Below are 17,394 nucleotides of genomic sequence, written 5' to 3' on the forward strand. Positions count from 1 at the left end.
GCTTGAAAAACGTTTTAATCTCAGATTTAAGCCTTGTAAAACCTGAGTTTGTACTGCCTAGTGTGGGAATTTGTTTTAGCCTAGAAACTCCATTGGGGAAAAGAAAATCTTTCTTTAGAAAATATGTTCACATTACCCCAGTAGGTCCTGTGAGTAATTCGTATTTGTATTTATTTCATAAAGAATAGCTATAGGTAATATCTTAACGTTTATATAGCACTTACTATGTACCTGGCACTGTGCTAAGTAACTTGCTTAGGGTCATGTAGCTAGTAAGTGTTCAAGGTTAGATTTGAATTCAGGTCTGTCTGATTCCAGGCCCATCCTCTATCCACTTTGCCGTCTAGTTGCCCCTCTTACCTGCCTTTCAAAACCTATCAAAATCAAATATTGAGCATCTGTATTGATAAACTGTCAAGACTACATGTGAAATAAATTGAAAGGTTAGCCTTGCTATATGAAACTTAACTTCATGAGTTCATTATGTAGCTTACAAACCTTTCCATTCTCACTCCTGCCCTTATTATTAATATTCACAGTGAAGCTTAAATCTTTTCCATCCTAAAAAAACCCTTCATTTCTTCAAGCTTTCATCCTTTGAACTGTCTGCCATCCTAGGTCATTAACATTCTCAGTTGCTATATCTTCATCTTTATTTAGTTACCCACAATTTGTAATTATATCTTAATATAATAAGACCTCACTGTCATCCAAATTTTTTCCAGGTTTTTGAACTCTGAAATTCTCCTTGCTGCTCACAATCTTCTGTCATTCTGTTCCTCTCTGTCTACTCATTTGTCCTAAACCTGTTCTTTATCTTCATCTTCCTCTTTTCTCTCAGTTCATCATCTCTGTTCTGCCATTCTGGTCTCATTTCTGCCCTTCACTCTCTCAACCCTATCATTAATTGATTCAACAAGACACTGTCCTCCACCCTTGACTTCCTTGATCCTTTATCTTTTCAGCAGCTCAAAAAAGGGAAAAGACTAGGCCAGTGGAGAGGATGATCCAGGGTAAAAGATTGACAGAATACTGAAAAAATAAAGACTGGATCTGTTATAAATTCACATTATCTAACCTTAATTGGGCCCTGATGGCTACATTATGATCATTATTCATTTCTATCAAAGTCCCCAAAGAAGCTATTCCAAACTTGCTATAGGCTCAAGCCACTGATAACCATTTCTGTATCTCTCTACTTAATCCTACTTCCTACTTGGCTGAGAAAATCAAGATCTTGCATAATGACTTCCCTCATCTTCCAGCTCTGGACCTCAGAATGTTTCTACCAAGAAAGCTGTTTTTAATAAATAGTGATTTGTGATTTCACTTATAATAGTCTATTTTGTTCTACTTTGCACATGGAAATATAGTCAGACTTTTTTTTGGGAGAGGGGTGTTTAAATTCAGAATTTAAAAAAATTATCCAAAGCAATCAAAACCATTCTACCCCTCACCAAGCTTCTCTTCCTTTACTAAAATCCCAGGGAATGAAATGACCCTTTACTTTTCCTTTGCCTTTCTCTTAGCAGAGTGCCTGGTCCGTACTAAACATTTGATAAATATTTGTTGACGTCTGACTGACTTTTCCAGGGTTTACCCTTTCTACTTGCATCCTTTTTTCTTTCTTCCTTGGTTTATCTTCTGTCTGCTGGCTTTTTCTTCACTGTCCACAAATAAGCCCACATTTCCCTTTATCCTTAAAACGACAAAAACCTTCCTACCCTCTCGAGTTTTATCCTATATCTTTTTTTTCTCTTTCGTTATGAAACTTGTGAAACATTGCGAAATCTTTTTAGGACTGTTTGCTTCCTCCTCTTCCTTAACAACCTCCCTCTTTTCAGCACCCTATAATCTAGCCTAATCCTCCAATGAAACTTTCTCTCAGAAGTTACTAGGTATGTCTTAATTGCTAAATCCAGTGGTATTTTCTGAGTTCTCACCCTTTCTTCCTTCTTAGATTATTACTGTGACTCTGCTTCAGTCCTTTGCTTACTGTCTGACCACTGCTTCTGTCTCCCTTGTTGGTTCATCATCCATCTTCCATGAAGGTTAGGTGTCTGCCAGGGTAGACACTGGATTGTTCTTTTTTTTTTTGGTTAATTTTTTTTTATTTAAATTTTTTTATTTTTTCCATATGCTTTTGAGTTGAAAATTTTTCTCCCTTTTCCTCCCCCCCCCAGACAGTGCACAATCTGATATAGGCTTTACATTTACATACCCATTAAACATATTTTCACATTAGTGAAGTTGTAAGTAAAAATTAAACCAATAGGAGGAACCATCAGAAAGATGAAACAAAACTCAACAGAAGGTAAAAATAAGTGATAGCGATTCGACTTCCATAGTTCTTTTAACAGCATTGACACTGGATTGTTCTTACAAACATTAACTATTGTACTGCTCCTCAGTAGCTGTTGAGGTCTGTAGAGTTGTGTGCCCCTGGGCAACTCTGCTTATTCAGTTCTTGTTCTTGTTCTTGTTTTTTTTTTTCTTGGCCTTTTTCCTCTGTTCTTTGCCATATCAGTAAATGGTGATTTCTTGCTGTTGTCAGAGTTCCTACCTATAATAGAATCCCTCCTAAGTTGTTCCTTTGAATCAGTTGTGACCTTGAAACAAGATCATGACCTTGTTAGAATTATATGTAAAGCAAAAGTAAAAAAAACTGAGTGTGGGCTTGAGTTCCCCCTTGTATAAATAGCTACTGTATGTAGATCCTGTAGCTTCTCTTTGGATTTTCCTCCTATTTCTTGGCTATTTTCCAGATGGATGAGGTTGCTTGTTAGCTGAGTTCCAGGTAAATGGAATGTATCTTAAATATCGCCTCTATCATAGCAACAAAATGTGAAATTTTTCGGAAAGACAATGAGTAGAAACTGAGGTTGTTGATCATCTTGATTTGTAATCTCAGCCATGATATTTGTTACTGAATTGATATTTGTAATTTGGTTTGATTTACTAATCTGTTAGGCAGATTTGATTATATTTAAAAATATAAGTTTTGTCAATATATATTCTTTATAGCTGCTTTAGGGGGAGAGGTCTCACACTCAGAAATCTGATATAAAAGTCTGTTCAAAAACTGAAATCTGACTGATCCTGATAATAAAAATCTCCTCGAAGAAAAGTTGTATTGTAAACAACTATACTTTGATGTTGTGTTTTTTTTATTTTAAATTAAAATGAAAAGATTGTTCGTATTACCCCATAACTGTGGGTGTACCTGAAGAGGGATCTGTCTTAGGCCTTGTTCTCTAGCAGTGTTCTCTCTATGAACTCAGCACCCAGGGGTTTAATTATCACCTTCTGCAGGTGGCTCACAGATCTACCTCTCTAGCCTAAGTTTCTCTGTGGAGCTCCATTCCTAAACCACAAACTTTATATTGGACATTTCAAACTGAATATACCAGAGACATCTTAAACTTAACATACCCCAAATGGAACTCTTTCCATTTCTATGCACCAAGAAATTCTAGGTATTGAGAATACAAAGACAAAAATGAAACGGACACTTCTCTTTAGGGAACTTACATTCTACTGTAAGACACTACCCCCCCCCCCCGCACATACATATCTATACATATCCATCTATAACTTGAATTGTTTAAAATTGCAAGGAGATTTTTGAAATACCACACACACACACACACACACACACACACACACACACACACAAAATAGATACATAAAAATAAATTTGAGGTAGTGAGCAAGGCACAAGCAGTTGGGGGGTGGGGAATTCAATATGGTGGTTAGAAGTATGTTCTAAGCACGAGGGGCAGCCAATGCAAAGGCACAGATATGGAATATGAAGTGTTGTGTATGAGAAATTAAGATAAGGCCGAAACATAGTATAGAAGTGTAATGGTTAATAAGGTTAGAAAGACAGGTTACCTAGAATTTCTTGGTGCATAGTAGGAGCTTATTAAATGCTTTTTCATTGATATTTGATAAAGCAGGACTTCACCTTGTTTAAACCTTTTTGTTTTTCAGCATTTTACTTAAACCAGTATGGAGGTCTGCTGATCAGAAGCTAGAGAGCTACCGATTAGCATCCCATGGTGACTACGTCTTACAATTTCTGTCCCTGTGTCTGAGGGAGATAGTCTGCGTGCTGTGGAAATGAACGGAGAACAGCAGCTTGAGACAGGTATTAGTATTACCACCCTATTAAAGTGCTTTCTCTTGGTAACATTCATGATCAAATAGAGCCTAGATAGTGCAGTGTAATTTTTTCCCGTCTTTTGGCAGTATGATTATTGTATGATGTGGTGAAGTTGATGAAAAGAGTCAGAACAGTATAGTAGAAGTACACTTTTAATTCTTAGTAATTTTAAGGCAAATAGCAAAATAAACCTATATAGTAGAAACAGTAATGGAAGTAAGTTAAACTTTATATGCATCAGATGTGTTTTTCCTCTGGGAAAAGAAAATCTTTTGGGCATAAGAGCAAGTCAAACTACAGCAAGTATGTTATTTTGCCATATTTTCCTCTATTGCCCAGTATGAAATAATACAAATCGCTATGTAGTGGAAAAGCTCTGGAATTGAAGTCAAGAGATCTGGGTTTGAGTTTTAGCTGTGCCAAGTAAACTCTGGTTCTATTTAGATCAGTCTCAAAGTGGTTATGAGAATCTTCAATGTATTTAATATCAGTTTTAGTTATGAGTCTTCCATGGTCTAGTTAAACCAATTAGTTAGAATGCCTGTTTTTTGTCATCTCTCAGCTAGTGACACCAAGTCCAGTTACTCCTTCCTCAGTGAATTAAGTGTCTGGTTCACAGTCTCACCCAACTCTTGCCCTTATAGTAGGGTATTTTGAGACTCATAGTGTTGTTCCCTCAGATACTCTAACTTCTCAATTCCTTATTCTACTTAATTCCCATGATGTACTCCTTCATTCCATCTCGGCATAGGCATGCTTCTTGCTCCTAACTGCTTCTAGACTTTGTACACTACAACAATCACTTAGTACCTTTTCCTTCATTAAGAGTCACTTCATTCAAATGTAACTCCATATTTAAGTCCTGGTGACCATTATCTGTCACCCCCCCAGGTCATTCTTTCTCTTTTCTCATGGAGTTCAGTGCCTGACTCAGTATTCCTTTCTTCTCCATCCCTTATTCTTATAATTGGGGACTTCAGTTGTCTTGCTTTCTATGAGTTTACTATCACTTCTGCAGTTACAAACAGGGGTTGGTCATACATTAATCTCATTACCTGCCTCTGTTATCCATAACTGAAATTCCTTATCTGACCATAGCCTTCTGTCCTTCTGTCTCTCACTATATTTTACACATCCTAAACCTATTGTCTGCCTTAATCTCCTAGTCACTTTTTTCTCTCTCCCTTCTTTCTTGTGCCATCATTCACGATCTGACCTCACTGTTTGTCTTCAGAGTCTTGACCTTTTAGTTAACTAGTTCAGCTTAACAAGATTATTTATCCTTATATCTTCTTTGTCTTATTATCTGTGGCTTTCCAGATTTCATCCTTGAATCACTCCCACCCCATCTACCTTCATTATTTCTGTTTTGTGCTGTATATCATCAGTGATAAGTCATACAACTGTGCTATCTGGGGCTACTATAAATGTTATGTAATGTTAAGTGTACTTTTATTGCTGCATGCCACTCCTCTGATATATTTAATCAAACCAACCATTCCATAAATATTTATTAGGCTCCTACTATGTGCCAGGCACTGTGTTAAGTGCTGGGGATAAAAAAAAAAGAGGCAAAAGACTGTGCCTGCCCTCAAGGAGCTCACAGTCTAATGGAGGCGACAACAAACAGTATACAAAGTAAGCTATGTAAAGGATAAACAAGAAATAATTAACAGATGGAAGGCACTAGAGTTGAGGAGTTGGAAAGGACTTCTTGTAAAAGATGGAATTTTGATTGGGACTTAAAAGAAGTCAGAGAAATCCAATGAAGTTGAGGAGGGAGAGTGTTCCAGGAATAGGGTAACAGCCAGAGAAAATGCCCAGGGCTGAAAGATGAAGTGTCTTGTTTGTGGAACACCACCCAGGAGGTCAGTCTTACAGGACTGAAGAGTTTGTGCCAGGGAGTAAGGTATAAGAAGACTAGAAAGATGAGAGGGGGCTGGGTTATGAAGGGCTTTGAATGTCAGACAGAGCATTTTATATTTTATCCTGGAGGCAATAGGAAGCCACTGTAGTTTGAGTGAGGGTGGGTGGTGGTGGTGGTGGTGGCAGCATGATTAGACCCAGTCTGTCTCACTTTGGTGGCTGAATGGAGGATTGATTGGAGTGGGGAGATTCTTAAGTTGGGCAGACTACCCAACAGCTTGCTCTTGCATGCTCCAAGTGTGAGGTGATGAGGGCCTACTCCTACTCTCATAGAAGAGAAAGGGTCATATTTCGTTTGTTTGTTTGTTTTTGGTGAAGCAGTGGGGTAAAGTGACTTGCCCAGGGTCACACAGCTAGTAAGTATTAAGGATCTGAGGCTGGATTTGAATGCAGGTTCTCCTGATCTCAGTGCCAGTGCTTTATCCACTGCACCACCTATCTGCTCTGAGAAAAGGTCATATTTGAGAGATGCTGTAAAGGACAGATTGACAAGATTGGATATGGAGGAAGAGATAGAGAAGAGTGAATGCTGACACCTGATTGGGAACCTGAGGGAGTGAGAGAATGATGGTGCTCTATATTGTGATAGGAAACATAGGAAGGGGGGTGGGTTTAGGGTAAAGATAATGAGTTCCACTTTGGACTTGCTGAGTTTAAGATATAAACTGGATATCCATTTTGAGCTGTCTGAAAGACAATTGGAGATGCAGAATTGGAGGTAGACTAGGACAGGATAGGTAGATTTGAGAATCATCAGCATAGAGATGGTAGTTAAGTCCTTGGGAGCTGATGAGATCACCAAGTGTGAAATGGTGTAGAGAATTGAAGAGGGTCCCTGTGGAACACTGATGACTAGAGGGCATGACCCGGAAGAGAATATAGCAAAGGAAACTGACAGGGAGGGTTCAGATGGGTAGGAGCAGAACAGGAGAGAGTGGTGTCCTGAAAATCTGGTGAGAGAAGAGAGTATCAGGGAGGAGAGAGTGATCCACTGTGTATCTGTTGATGTTGCAGAGAGTTTAGAGTGAAGATTAAGAAAAGCCTGCTGGATTGATTCTCTGTCACCTTCTCTTGACATCTGTTCCAAACTTGCTCTTCTTTCCTGAAGTATCTAAACTACTCTTCTTCTCCCACCCTTTTTCCACTTCAGTCTTTCCCCTCTCTAATCCATTCTCTACCTAGATGCCAAACTGTTATTCCTAAAGCACTGGTTTGATGATGTTATATTCCTGCTAAAGAAATTCCCATTGCCTCTAGGATAACATACAAACTCTTCTTTTTGACTTTTAAAGCCTTTAATTTTCTGCCTTCAGCCTACATTTTCTGGCTTATTGCATATTACCTTCTTGCATTCTATGTTCCAGTCACGTTGACCTACTTGCTGTTCTATCTTAGTGCCTTTACACAGGCTGATCTTCATGCTTTGAATAGTCTCCTTTCACCACCCACTACTTTTTAGTCTTTCTTTAAAGCTCAGCTCAAGTGCTACCTCCTTCAAGAAGCAGAGCTTGATCCTCTTGTTTGTCACTGTTTTCCCCTGGAAATTGATTTGTATATATTTTGTATTTAATTTTCTGTGTTGTACATAATGTTTCCCCCAATAGAATGTAAGCAGGAATGGTTTCGTTTTTGTGCCTGTCTCATTGTAGGTGCTTAATAAATGCTTAGTGAATAAATGAGAAGTTGCAGTTAGCTCATGGAAGTATGTTGTGGAAACATGCATTTCCATATGAAATATACTTTATTTTTTATTGTGTTCAGTAGAAGTGGATTTTTAATGTATCTTACTCACTTGAACATGAATTCAAAGATTTAAAGATTTTGTTTTTGATCCAGATAGATGTTCATGACGAGTAGGTTTTTTTAACCAATTTTTTTCAACCATCAGATGAGTTAAATCAACCAGTTGTTGTGAAATGAACCTTTTTTCCCTCCAACTATATATGTTAATGTGTTTATTCAGTTTCATTTTGGAAAACATGTTTCTGTAAGGATAGTGCTTGCAGTTTTTAAAAATAGTAATAATAGGTGGCTGGTAGTAATACTTTGCAACTGAGGCAAAGTAATCTGAGTAAGTTAATTCTGATCTAAGCTTCGAACCCAGGTCTCCTCACTTCTATTTCAGGCGTCTCATGGCATCTAAAAACATCTTATTATACTCTAAATAGTAACTACTTCAAGAGAAGACAACTTGCCTTAGAATTTGTACTTACTGTTTTAACTATTGATATGTCTGCTTTCTGGTAAGACAGTTTATAAGGAATTGAGCCTATAAATCTAATAAAAATTTAGACTGTTGGAGTCTGGGTTTATAAATTAATTACTGGGTATTTTAAAAGCTGGAGCCTTTTGGAAATACATTTTCATTTATCAGGAATTGCCTTAGTAGAGTTGAAGTATATCCATCCTGCTGAAAACAGGGAGGTAGAATAGAGGCATTTTTGAACGTGCTCCCAATTCTAGGATTCTCTTTCATTGGATCCCTTTCTAATTAAGTGTGTAGAGTTCCAGCTTTGAGATATTTTTTAATGATAACATGTAACTTGGAGTTTCCTTGAATTGTGCAAATAGTTTCCAAGTATTTAATTAGGTGTCAGTAAAAATTGGGTAGGACTAATTCCAGCAACACCTCTGTAGATGTGGATTAGTATAAGGCAAATCTATAAAATCCCTACAGTTAATAAAACCTACTTTGCAGAAAAGTAAGGCAAGAGTAGCTGGGAAATGGTGTGGGGAAATGTGTAGAACCCATTGGTTTTCTGTAGGGAGTTAAAATTACAAGGAAATTTCAAATAATCCTACCAGTTTTAGTTTTGGATCTTGAAGATAGGAAACTTTCCAGCTAGCCCTAGAAATTACCGTACTGTGTACTTAGACCCCTTTATAATGAATTTCGCCTGGAGTTGATAATGTAAGAAATATTTATAATAAACATGTATCATGTGTATTTTGGTTGTTTTATGCTGTATTTTCAAAATAAGCCTTATTTGTGCCTTTTTAAAAATATCTCAGTTATTTCCTGATTTTGCTTCTGCTCATTTCTTGCAATATAAGAATCCCTCAGCCCACATGTAATAAAGAAAAATAGTTCAGCAAAAATGACAGCTGCATACTCTGTCAGATACCACTATAATGTGGTATGTCTTAAAATATTAATGCACCAGATGTTGCCTGCATTATTTGTTTGATATGGCTAAAGTGACACTTTGTGAAGAACTTACTTAGTTTGATACAGTGTGAAATAGATGCCAGTAATTATGATACGTAATACTTAAGCGATGAGATCCAGAAAGTTACTATTTTTACAACCTTTTTCTTATTTGATTCTTGAAACAACCAGTATACATTCATCAATCAGTATACTATGTATCGGGTACTGTGCTAAGAGCTGAGGATACAAATACAAATTGATAGATAGTCCCTGCCCTCCAGGAGCTTACTATCTAACTGGGAAAGCAGAAAACCAAGAAGACTTGGGGGTGGGGGAGAGAGGGTGATGGAGAAGGGTCACATACTAACAAACAATGAGAAGCTATCTGTGTGTCAGCATTATGCAGAAGTCCAAAGAAGTTCAAAAGCAGTGGAACTGGTAGAAAATGGGGAGAAGATTGTTCTGGGCCCCCTCCTTCAGTGGAGGTCCTGGAGCCATGGCTCTGCCCTCCAGTCAGAGAGCAGAGGGTATTAGTGTAACAGTTCTGTGAAGGATGGTGGGCAGGAGCCATTGTTCCCATTTTACAGGCTAAGAAAATGAGACCCCAAAATGTTAAATGATTCGTCCCAAACCATACAGCTTTTAAGTCTAGGTCTTTTGAGTCTTACTCCAATAATCTTCCCACTTTAAAATGAAGATATTAGGATAGAATTAGACCAGGGGTTCTTAACCCTTTTTTGATAATTTGCCCATTCTTAGAAGACTGTTTTAAAATGCATAAAGTAAGTACATAGGATTACAAAGGAAGCCAATTTTATTGAAATAAAGTTATGAAAACCTTAAAAAACAGTTCAAGGACCCCAGGTTAAGCCCTGGACTAGACTGTCCAAAAGCCGGAGTTAGGTATATACTCTCAAGTCAGTTTGAACAAAAATATCATCTTGGTGGGGATTGAGGAAGGGCCATAAAATGGAGTGAACTTTACAGACTGCCTATATTTCTAGAATTGTTTCACAGTTATTCCCTTTTATATACACACTATATTGCTGGCCTTATTGCTCTTCCTGAACTCCTTTCATAGGTTTCAGCACCGAGAATGTTTTTCTTCCTCTCATTTATACCTCTTAAGAGTCTCCTAACTTTTCTTGTAGTCCCAGCTCAGCTTTCAGTTCCTACCTAAATCATTTCCTGATGCCTTTATTATTATTTTTTTAATTAAAGATTTTTTTCTTACTCTTTAGTTTTTAGTGCTCTTCCTGTACATATTAATCTTAGATTTAATCTATCTCTTTACCTGTATTCCCAACTAAATTGTAAATTGCTTGAGAGCAAGGAATATTATTACTTTTGTTTTTGATCTTTGTATTCACATTGCCTAATATTGGGCTGTATGTATAGCATATACTTAATATGTGTTTATTGAATTGAATTGTCATGAATTTTGCTCAGATTTATGTAAACTACTTCTACCACATTCCCCAGATCTACCAGGCTAATGTCCCCAACAGGGTTTTCTTAATGAGCTATTCTTCCTGAAACCATATTGTGCTTTAGTGATCACTGATTCCTTTGCTAAATGCTCAACACCATACTATTAATTATACATTCTAAGATTTTCTCAGAATTTGGAGTCCAGGCAAAAGTGTGACAGCTTCTCTGCTGTTTCAGATATCATTTGCCCTTCAGGCCTTATACACTGCTTGTCATCTTTGAAAGACTACTGCTGACCAATCAGCCATCATTTCTGCCAAGCCTTTCTGGGATAGATAGTTGACCTAATCCTGCTCTCCTCTCCTTATCCTGAACTTCAATTCATTACTAACCATTTTTATTTTGTACTTGCTGATCCGAAGGTCATTTTCCTTGGCCAAGACAAAAAGGATCAAACTAAGAGTGACTCTGTTCAGTCATTTCTAAAGACTTTCTCCATCCGTTATCACTGTACCATACTTCTCAGTCAGCGGTGTTGCATGTGCTTTAATCAAGCAATCTGCAAACATTTACTAAGCACCAACTATATGCCAGATGCAAAAAGTGAGCCACTCTTCACTTCAGGAGCTGATGTTCTAATTGGGGAAATGCAATGCTTTCATAGACGAATGTAAAATAAATACAAAATAAAAACAGGGATTTTGGGATCCAGGAGGTGGCATTTGAGTAGGGCCTTTAAGGGAAGATAAAAGTTCCAACACGCGAAGGTAACGGGAAGGGGAGCATTCCAGACATAGCGCCTGTGCAGAGGCATGGAGGAAGAGATAAAATATTGTGTACAGGCAACAACAAGCGAGTCTGTTTATTCAGAGGGTAATTTTTGAGGGGATAGTCTGTAATTAGCCTGGAAAATAGGCAGCAGTTAGTTTGTTAAGTCATTAAGCACTTGTTCTTGTGCAAGGTACTGGGCATACAAAGAAATGGAAAAATGAGCACTTCCCTCAAGGAAGTTACATTCTAATGGTGGAAATAACATGTAAACAATTAAGTTGATAAAATGTGTATATGGAGTAGTTGGAAAGAATTCTAAGAGGGGAGACCACAAAAGGTCACGTTTTAGCCAAGTTTTGAAGGAAGTCAGGGAAACCAAGAGATGTGATTGGTGGGGTTAGAGTGTTCTAGGGGTGGAAGTCAGCTGGGACAGTGGGGTGGAGACAAGAGTTTTCTAGGATCCTAGTCCAGACATTCTCACCTATTTTGCATTATGGACCCCTTTGGCAGTCTGATGATGCCTATAGGCTCCTTTTCAGAATAATGTAATATGCAGAATGAAACACACAGTAGAGATAGAACACTTGTGACTTAGGAGATCAAGTGTATGACTGTCCCTGCTGGTGCCTTCAGTGGAATGAGAATATATAGGTTGTGATGCTCCTTTTATCCTTTGTATAGCTAAAAATGTACTCTTTGTTTTCTTGGCATTCATTGTTAATTTCATAATAACAATTGTGTATTCATCTTCTATCTTTTCTACATGTTTTTAAAATTGAACTTGGTTGTTTTGTTTGTGGACTTAATTTAATAGTACCTCATGGCCTTGATATTTTAATAAAGTATAATTATATGTAATTACAGGATGATAAAATGAGAGCCAAAAGGCACCTCAGATGTCATTGAGTCTGACCTCCTCATTTTACAGCTGAGGACATTGAGGCCTAGGTAGTTTAAATGATTTGCCCAAGTTTGAAAAGTAGAAAGTGCCAAACCCAGGACTTCATTGGCTCCCAACCCAGCATCCTTTCCAGAAAGTTATCAGACATACCTCACTATAAAACACCCACCTTGGCTGAATTGAGATGTTTTTCTATAATTTTAAAGTTCAGAATGGGAATTGGGATGTGAAAGAAATCTGAAATGATTTTTTAAGGTCTCATTTCAATCAAATCTGACTGACTTAATAGTAGTTTCCCTGGGCTTAAACTATAGTTGATCAAAATGGTTCTGATAATGGAACTCAAAGAATCATAGGTTTATCATTACAGGTATATTGTCTTTTGTGCTAAAGATATATTTCTGAAAAATTTCATACAAGTTGAATTCTTGTGAATTGAGTCTAGTTTTAAATACATCAGAGAAATTGCATGGTATAATGGAATGACACTGGATAATATACAGTAATAATAGTAATAATAATAGCTAACATTTATATAGTGCTTACTATGTGCCAGGAACTATATTAGGCTCATTAGTTTTTTTTACAATTGTTATCTCATTTAATCCTTACAACAACCCTGGGAAGTAGGTGCTGTTGTTACCCCCTTTTTACTGAGGCCAATAGAAGTGAAGTAAGTTGTCTAAGGTCACTCAACTAGGAAGTGTGTGAGGCTGGATTTGAAGTCAAGTTTTCCTGATTCTAGCCTGACAGGCTATCTGCTATGCCACCTAGGTGCCATAGTGAAAAGTCCCAAGTTCTAATGGTATCTTTCTCATCTACTACCTGTGTAACCTTAGGAAAGCTACAACTTCTTTGGTTCTCAGTTATCCTATCTATTAAATGGAACAGTTGGACTAGATAGAGTATGAGGTCCCTTCAAGCTTTGGTTCTTGTATATGTGCATTGTAAGAGGCACTGCCAAAAGTTTAGCTGATAGTTCCTGAGCTTGAAACATAATGGGGATGGGGCAGGAATAAGATATCAATGCAGGCAGATGTAATATTTATTCCATTAGTATATAACTGTTAGTTACAGAACAAAATCCAGTCTAAGGTGTGAGGAAGAACATCATAACTGACCAGTGAGATCAGGGAAGGCTTCCTAGAGGAAGTGTTGTTTGCTGGATATTTAAAAGATAAGTTGGAAATTAACACTAAATGAAGGGGAGGGAAGGCATCCTATGTATAGGAAATACTGTGATCAATTGAATAAATATTAAACTCCTGCTGTGTGCCCAGGACTATGGTAAACACAGGGATATAAATATGAAAAAGGAAGAGTGTACCTTTCCTCAAGGATCTTACAATCTAATGGGGGAAGACAACACACAAAAGGAAGTTGAAAAGTGGGGGTGGGGATGACAGACACCAGGAGGTACCCATCGAAACCATTCATAGCTGCAAATGGAAGGTGAAGTGAGCTGGAAGTCCAGTTTCTGCCTTCTGTAAAGGAAGGCTTTGGGAATTTAATATTCCACCCTCATCCCTTCAATCAAAGGGAAGAGGAGGCTGAGCGAGGTGGCCCTAAGGCCTGAGTTAGGAGGATGTTGATGAAATTAAACAATTAAAAATATAGTGGGGTGAGGAGAGGACATTGTGCATTCATGGGGATAGGAAGTAGTCCAGTTTGGATAGAGAGTAGAGTCCAGTGATGGTAGGAGTATAAAATAAGGCTAAAAATGCAGGGTAGCAACAGATTGTGGAAAGGTTTGAATTTTAATCTTTGTCAGTAGGGAGCTGCTGAAAATTTTTGAGTAGGTGAGAGACACTTTAAGATTATTCTGTCAGTAGTATAAAGGATAAATAGGGAGAGGGAGAGAATGGAAGTGAGAAGACTTAAAAAGAGGATTTTGCAAATAGGAAATGAAAGTAACTCATTTCTTTTTAAAAGTTCTTTTCTTATCCCTTACAGCTGTCTTCCTGACTTTCCTATTTCTGTGTAGGATCTCCATTGTCCCATTCATCTAGACTAGTGGCCTAGGTATTATTCTCAACTCCTCCCTCACACAGTGGGTGCCATATTTCCACACTCCTCACTCCCATTTAACCAATTGTCAAATCCAGTTGTTTACTTTCATAATACCCTTTTCTCTTGTGATAGCTGCTTCCAGCACCACCACCACCACAGTGCAGGCCCTCATCATCTCGCACTTGGGACTATTGTAATAGCCTACTGGTTGGTCTTCTTACCTCAAGGCTCTCCCCATTCTAATCCATCTTGCACTCAGCCTTCAGTGATCTTTTTTTTTCCATCAGTGATCTTTTTTTTTTCATCAGTGATCTTTTTAAAACGCAGATCTGACCCTGTCACCTACTTATTTAATCAATTCCAGTGACTCCCTATTATCTTTAGGATCAAATACCAAATCGTTTGCTTGGCTTTTAAAGCCTTTCATAAGCTGGCCCCTTCCTAACTTTCTAGTCTTCTTATACTTTACTCCACGTCATGTATTCTACTGTTCTGTGAAACTGGTCTCCTTGCTTTCTGAAACAACAGCTCTGTGTATTTTTACTGGCTCTCCTTCATGTCTGAAATTCTCTCCTTATTCGTCTCTACTTTCCGGCTTCTTTCCAGTCTCAGCTAAAGTTTTGCCTTCCGCAAGAAGCCTTTCTCAGTCCACTTTCATATTAATGCCTTCCCTTCAAGATGATCTCCAGTTCATCTTGTGTATATCTTGTTTGTATGGCATGTTGTCATCACCAGTAGACTGAGAGATTCTTGAGATCAGGGACTCTTCTTTCTTAGTATTGTCAGTGCTTAGCACAATGTCTGGCACATAGTAGGTACTGCTTAATAAATGCTTGTTGACTAGCAAAAAATGAGAACCTGACCTTATTATTGCATTCTAGATGCTGGATCTGGTGTGGAGGAAGTGGAATTTAACTGGGATGAATATCTAGAAGATACGGGATCCATAGCAGCTCCACATGGATCTTTCAAGCATGTAAGTCATCACTTTATTTTCTTGACTTTCTCTATATGTCCTTTTCCCCTTGGATTCATATATGAGTCTTTCAGAAGAATTAAAATTTCTATAAGTTAGACTAAGATAAGCTCTCTAAGTGTGCTTACTTTGTTAAAAACGGCTCTAATAATCTTTTCAATTAGTTGTTATTCTGCCTCCTAATTCTTGTCAGGTTAGTCAATTGACTCAGTAACCTTTTATGTATGTTAAAATACCTGTAGCATCATGTTCAGAAGCCTATGGATAAAATGAACAAAATTGTATCATTCTTATATATTCATTTGAAATGATCAAGCTTACAGCATGCCACAGGATCACAGGACTTAGAGCTAGCTTAGACTTTAAAGATCATCTGTTTTATCTCCCTCATTTTGCACATGAGTTAATTGAAGCCAGGAGATGTAAAGTGACTTGCTTGATGTCACTCAGCTATTGAGCTTCCAAGCTGGGATTTGAACTAAGGTCCTCTGATTGAGTGTGGATCTGTTTCCACTACTCCAGTCCTTTCTCAGGAGTCCTTGTTGAGATCTTGAGCTAGTGTCTCTTTTGTTCTCTGCCTTGGGGACAGCAGCCCTTCAGGTGGCAGTGATGGGGAGATGGGGGTGGGGAACCAGTTTCCAACAGCCAGTTCATTGTGCTTCCTCTCATTAAGAGGAGACATTTGATTGTTCTTATTACAGTAAGAACATCATAGCTATCCTGTTTAGTCATACCAATGGTCCTTATGGCCATTTGTCTATTAAATGTGTCATTAAAGGAGTATCACATGACATTAACCTCAGACGTTTAGGCATGTATCTGTATAACTTAGATTAATTACTCATGTATATCTAACCCAGGAGTTCTAAACTTGAGGTCTGCAAACTTGTTTTTAAAAATATTATGACAGGGGCAGCTAGGTGGCGCAGTGGATAGAGCGCTGGCCCTGAAGTCAGGAGTTCAAAAATTTGAACCTGAGTTCAAATCCGGCCTCAGACCAAAACACTTAACACTTACTAGTTGTGTGACCCTGGGCAAGTCACTTAACCCCAATTGCCTAAAAACAAAAAAATATAATGATAGCTATTTTAATATAATTGTTTTATAATCCTATTTTAATTTATGTATTTTAAAACATTATGCTGAGGGGCTATTAGACCTCATTTACCAGATTGCCAGGTGAGTGCATGACACAAAAAGAATAAGAACCCCTTATACAGATGTTTTATCAGTCTGTTCATCCTGAATATCTTCTTAAAGTAATAAGTTATTTTAAAAAGAAAACAGCATTCTCTTGTGGGGGGGTGGTTAATGGTACTTTTTCTCATATGCTGGGATGTGGTGAACAAAGCAGTGACTATATATTGTCTGTACCATGTTTTTATACATTTTTATTATATCATCTTTTAGTCTTTGTTTTTACAGACTGAAATCTTTATTATTAATATATTTTCATGCAGAATTGCCCTTCTTTGGAGTTTTGTATAGCTTGTTCATGCATATCCATTTTGGAATTTTCTGATTAAAATTGTATATTCCAAGTGCAGATATGATTTTAATTATCTTTTGTTTTTGTCTTATCAGTTAATAGAACAGTAGAGCCCCCTAGTGGCTATTTGGACTTATACGAATTTTACCCAGTTGGGTTCATTAAAAAAAGAAGCAAATAAAAAGCTTTTAATGAATCTTAATTTTTCATGTATGCTTACATAGAATAAATATTCAAATGCATTACAAGTATATGAGAAATATCTATATGACAGAAAGGTTTTTCTCAGCTAATGATTCATTTCTAGCAATATTTGATGAAGTCAAATTATGGTATAAATTTAAAAAAATTATTGAACAAAATAAAAAATTGAACTGTTTGTTTAGTGGTTAGGATTTGATCTGTATTCACCTAGTTGTCTAACTAACACTAGAGTTTTGGAAGAATCTTACGTTCAAAACCAGTGAGAAATGTGCTAACAAAATCAGAACCTTACAGCTTTGTTCAAATTACCTTCTTGTTTTCATTATCTAGTACAATTTATTACTGAGTCTTTCCATTTCTTTCTGGAAAG

General features: G+C 37.4%; 1 protein-coding gene across 5 annotated transcripts in view; it reads left to right on the top strand.

Moving 5' to 3' along the window:
• Positions 1–17,394, top strand: part of SFMBT1 (Scm like with four mbt domains 1) — a 166,324-nt gene that overhangs the window by 90,066 nt on the left and 58,864 nt on the right. For all 5 annotated transcript variants that reach the window (XM_078152290.1, XM_078152289.1, XM_020971489.2 and 2 more), the window contains 2 exons: positions 3,994–4,150; positions 15,237–15,331. In XM_078152290.1, the coding sequence (XP_078008416.1) occupies positions 4,123–4,150; positions 15,237–15,331 (123 nt within the window). In that variant the 5' untranslated portion in view covers positions 3,994–4,122. The remainder of the gene's footprint in view (positions 1–3,993; positions 4,151–15,236; positions 15,332–17,394) is intronic.

Source organism: Phascolarctos cinereus, unplaced genomic scaffold (assembly GCF_003287225.1).
Source record: "Phascolarctos cinereus isolate Bilbo 61053 unplaced genomic scaffold, phaCin_HiC Scaffold_4;HRSCAF=312, whole genome shotgun sequence".
NCBI lineage: Eukaryota > Metazoa > Chordata > Mammalia > Diprotodontia > Phascolarctidae > Phascolarctos > Phascolarctos cinereus.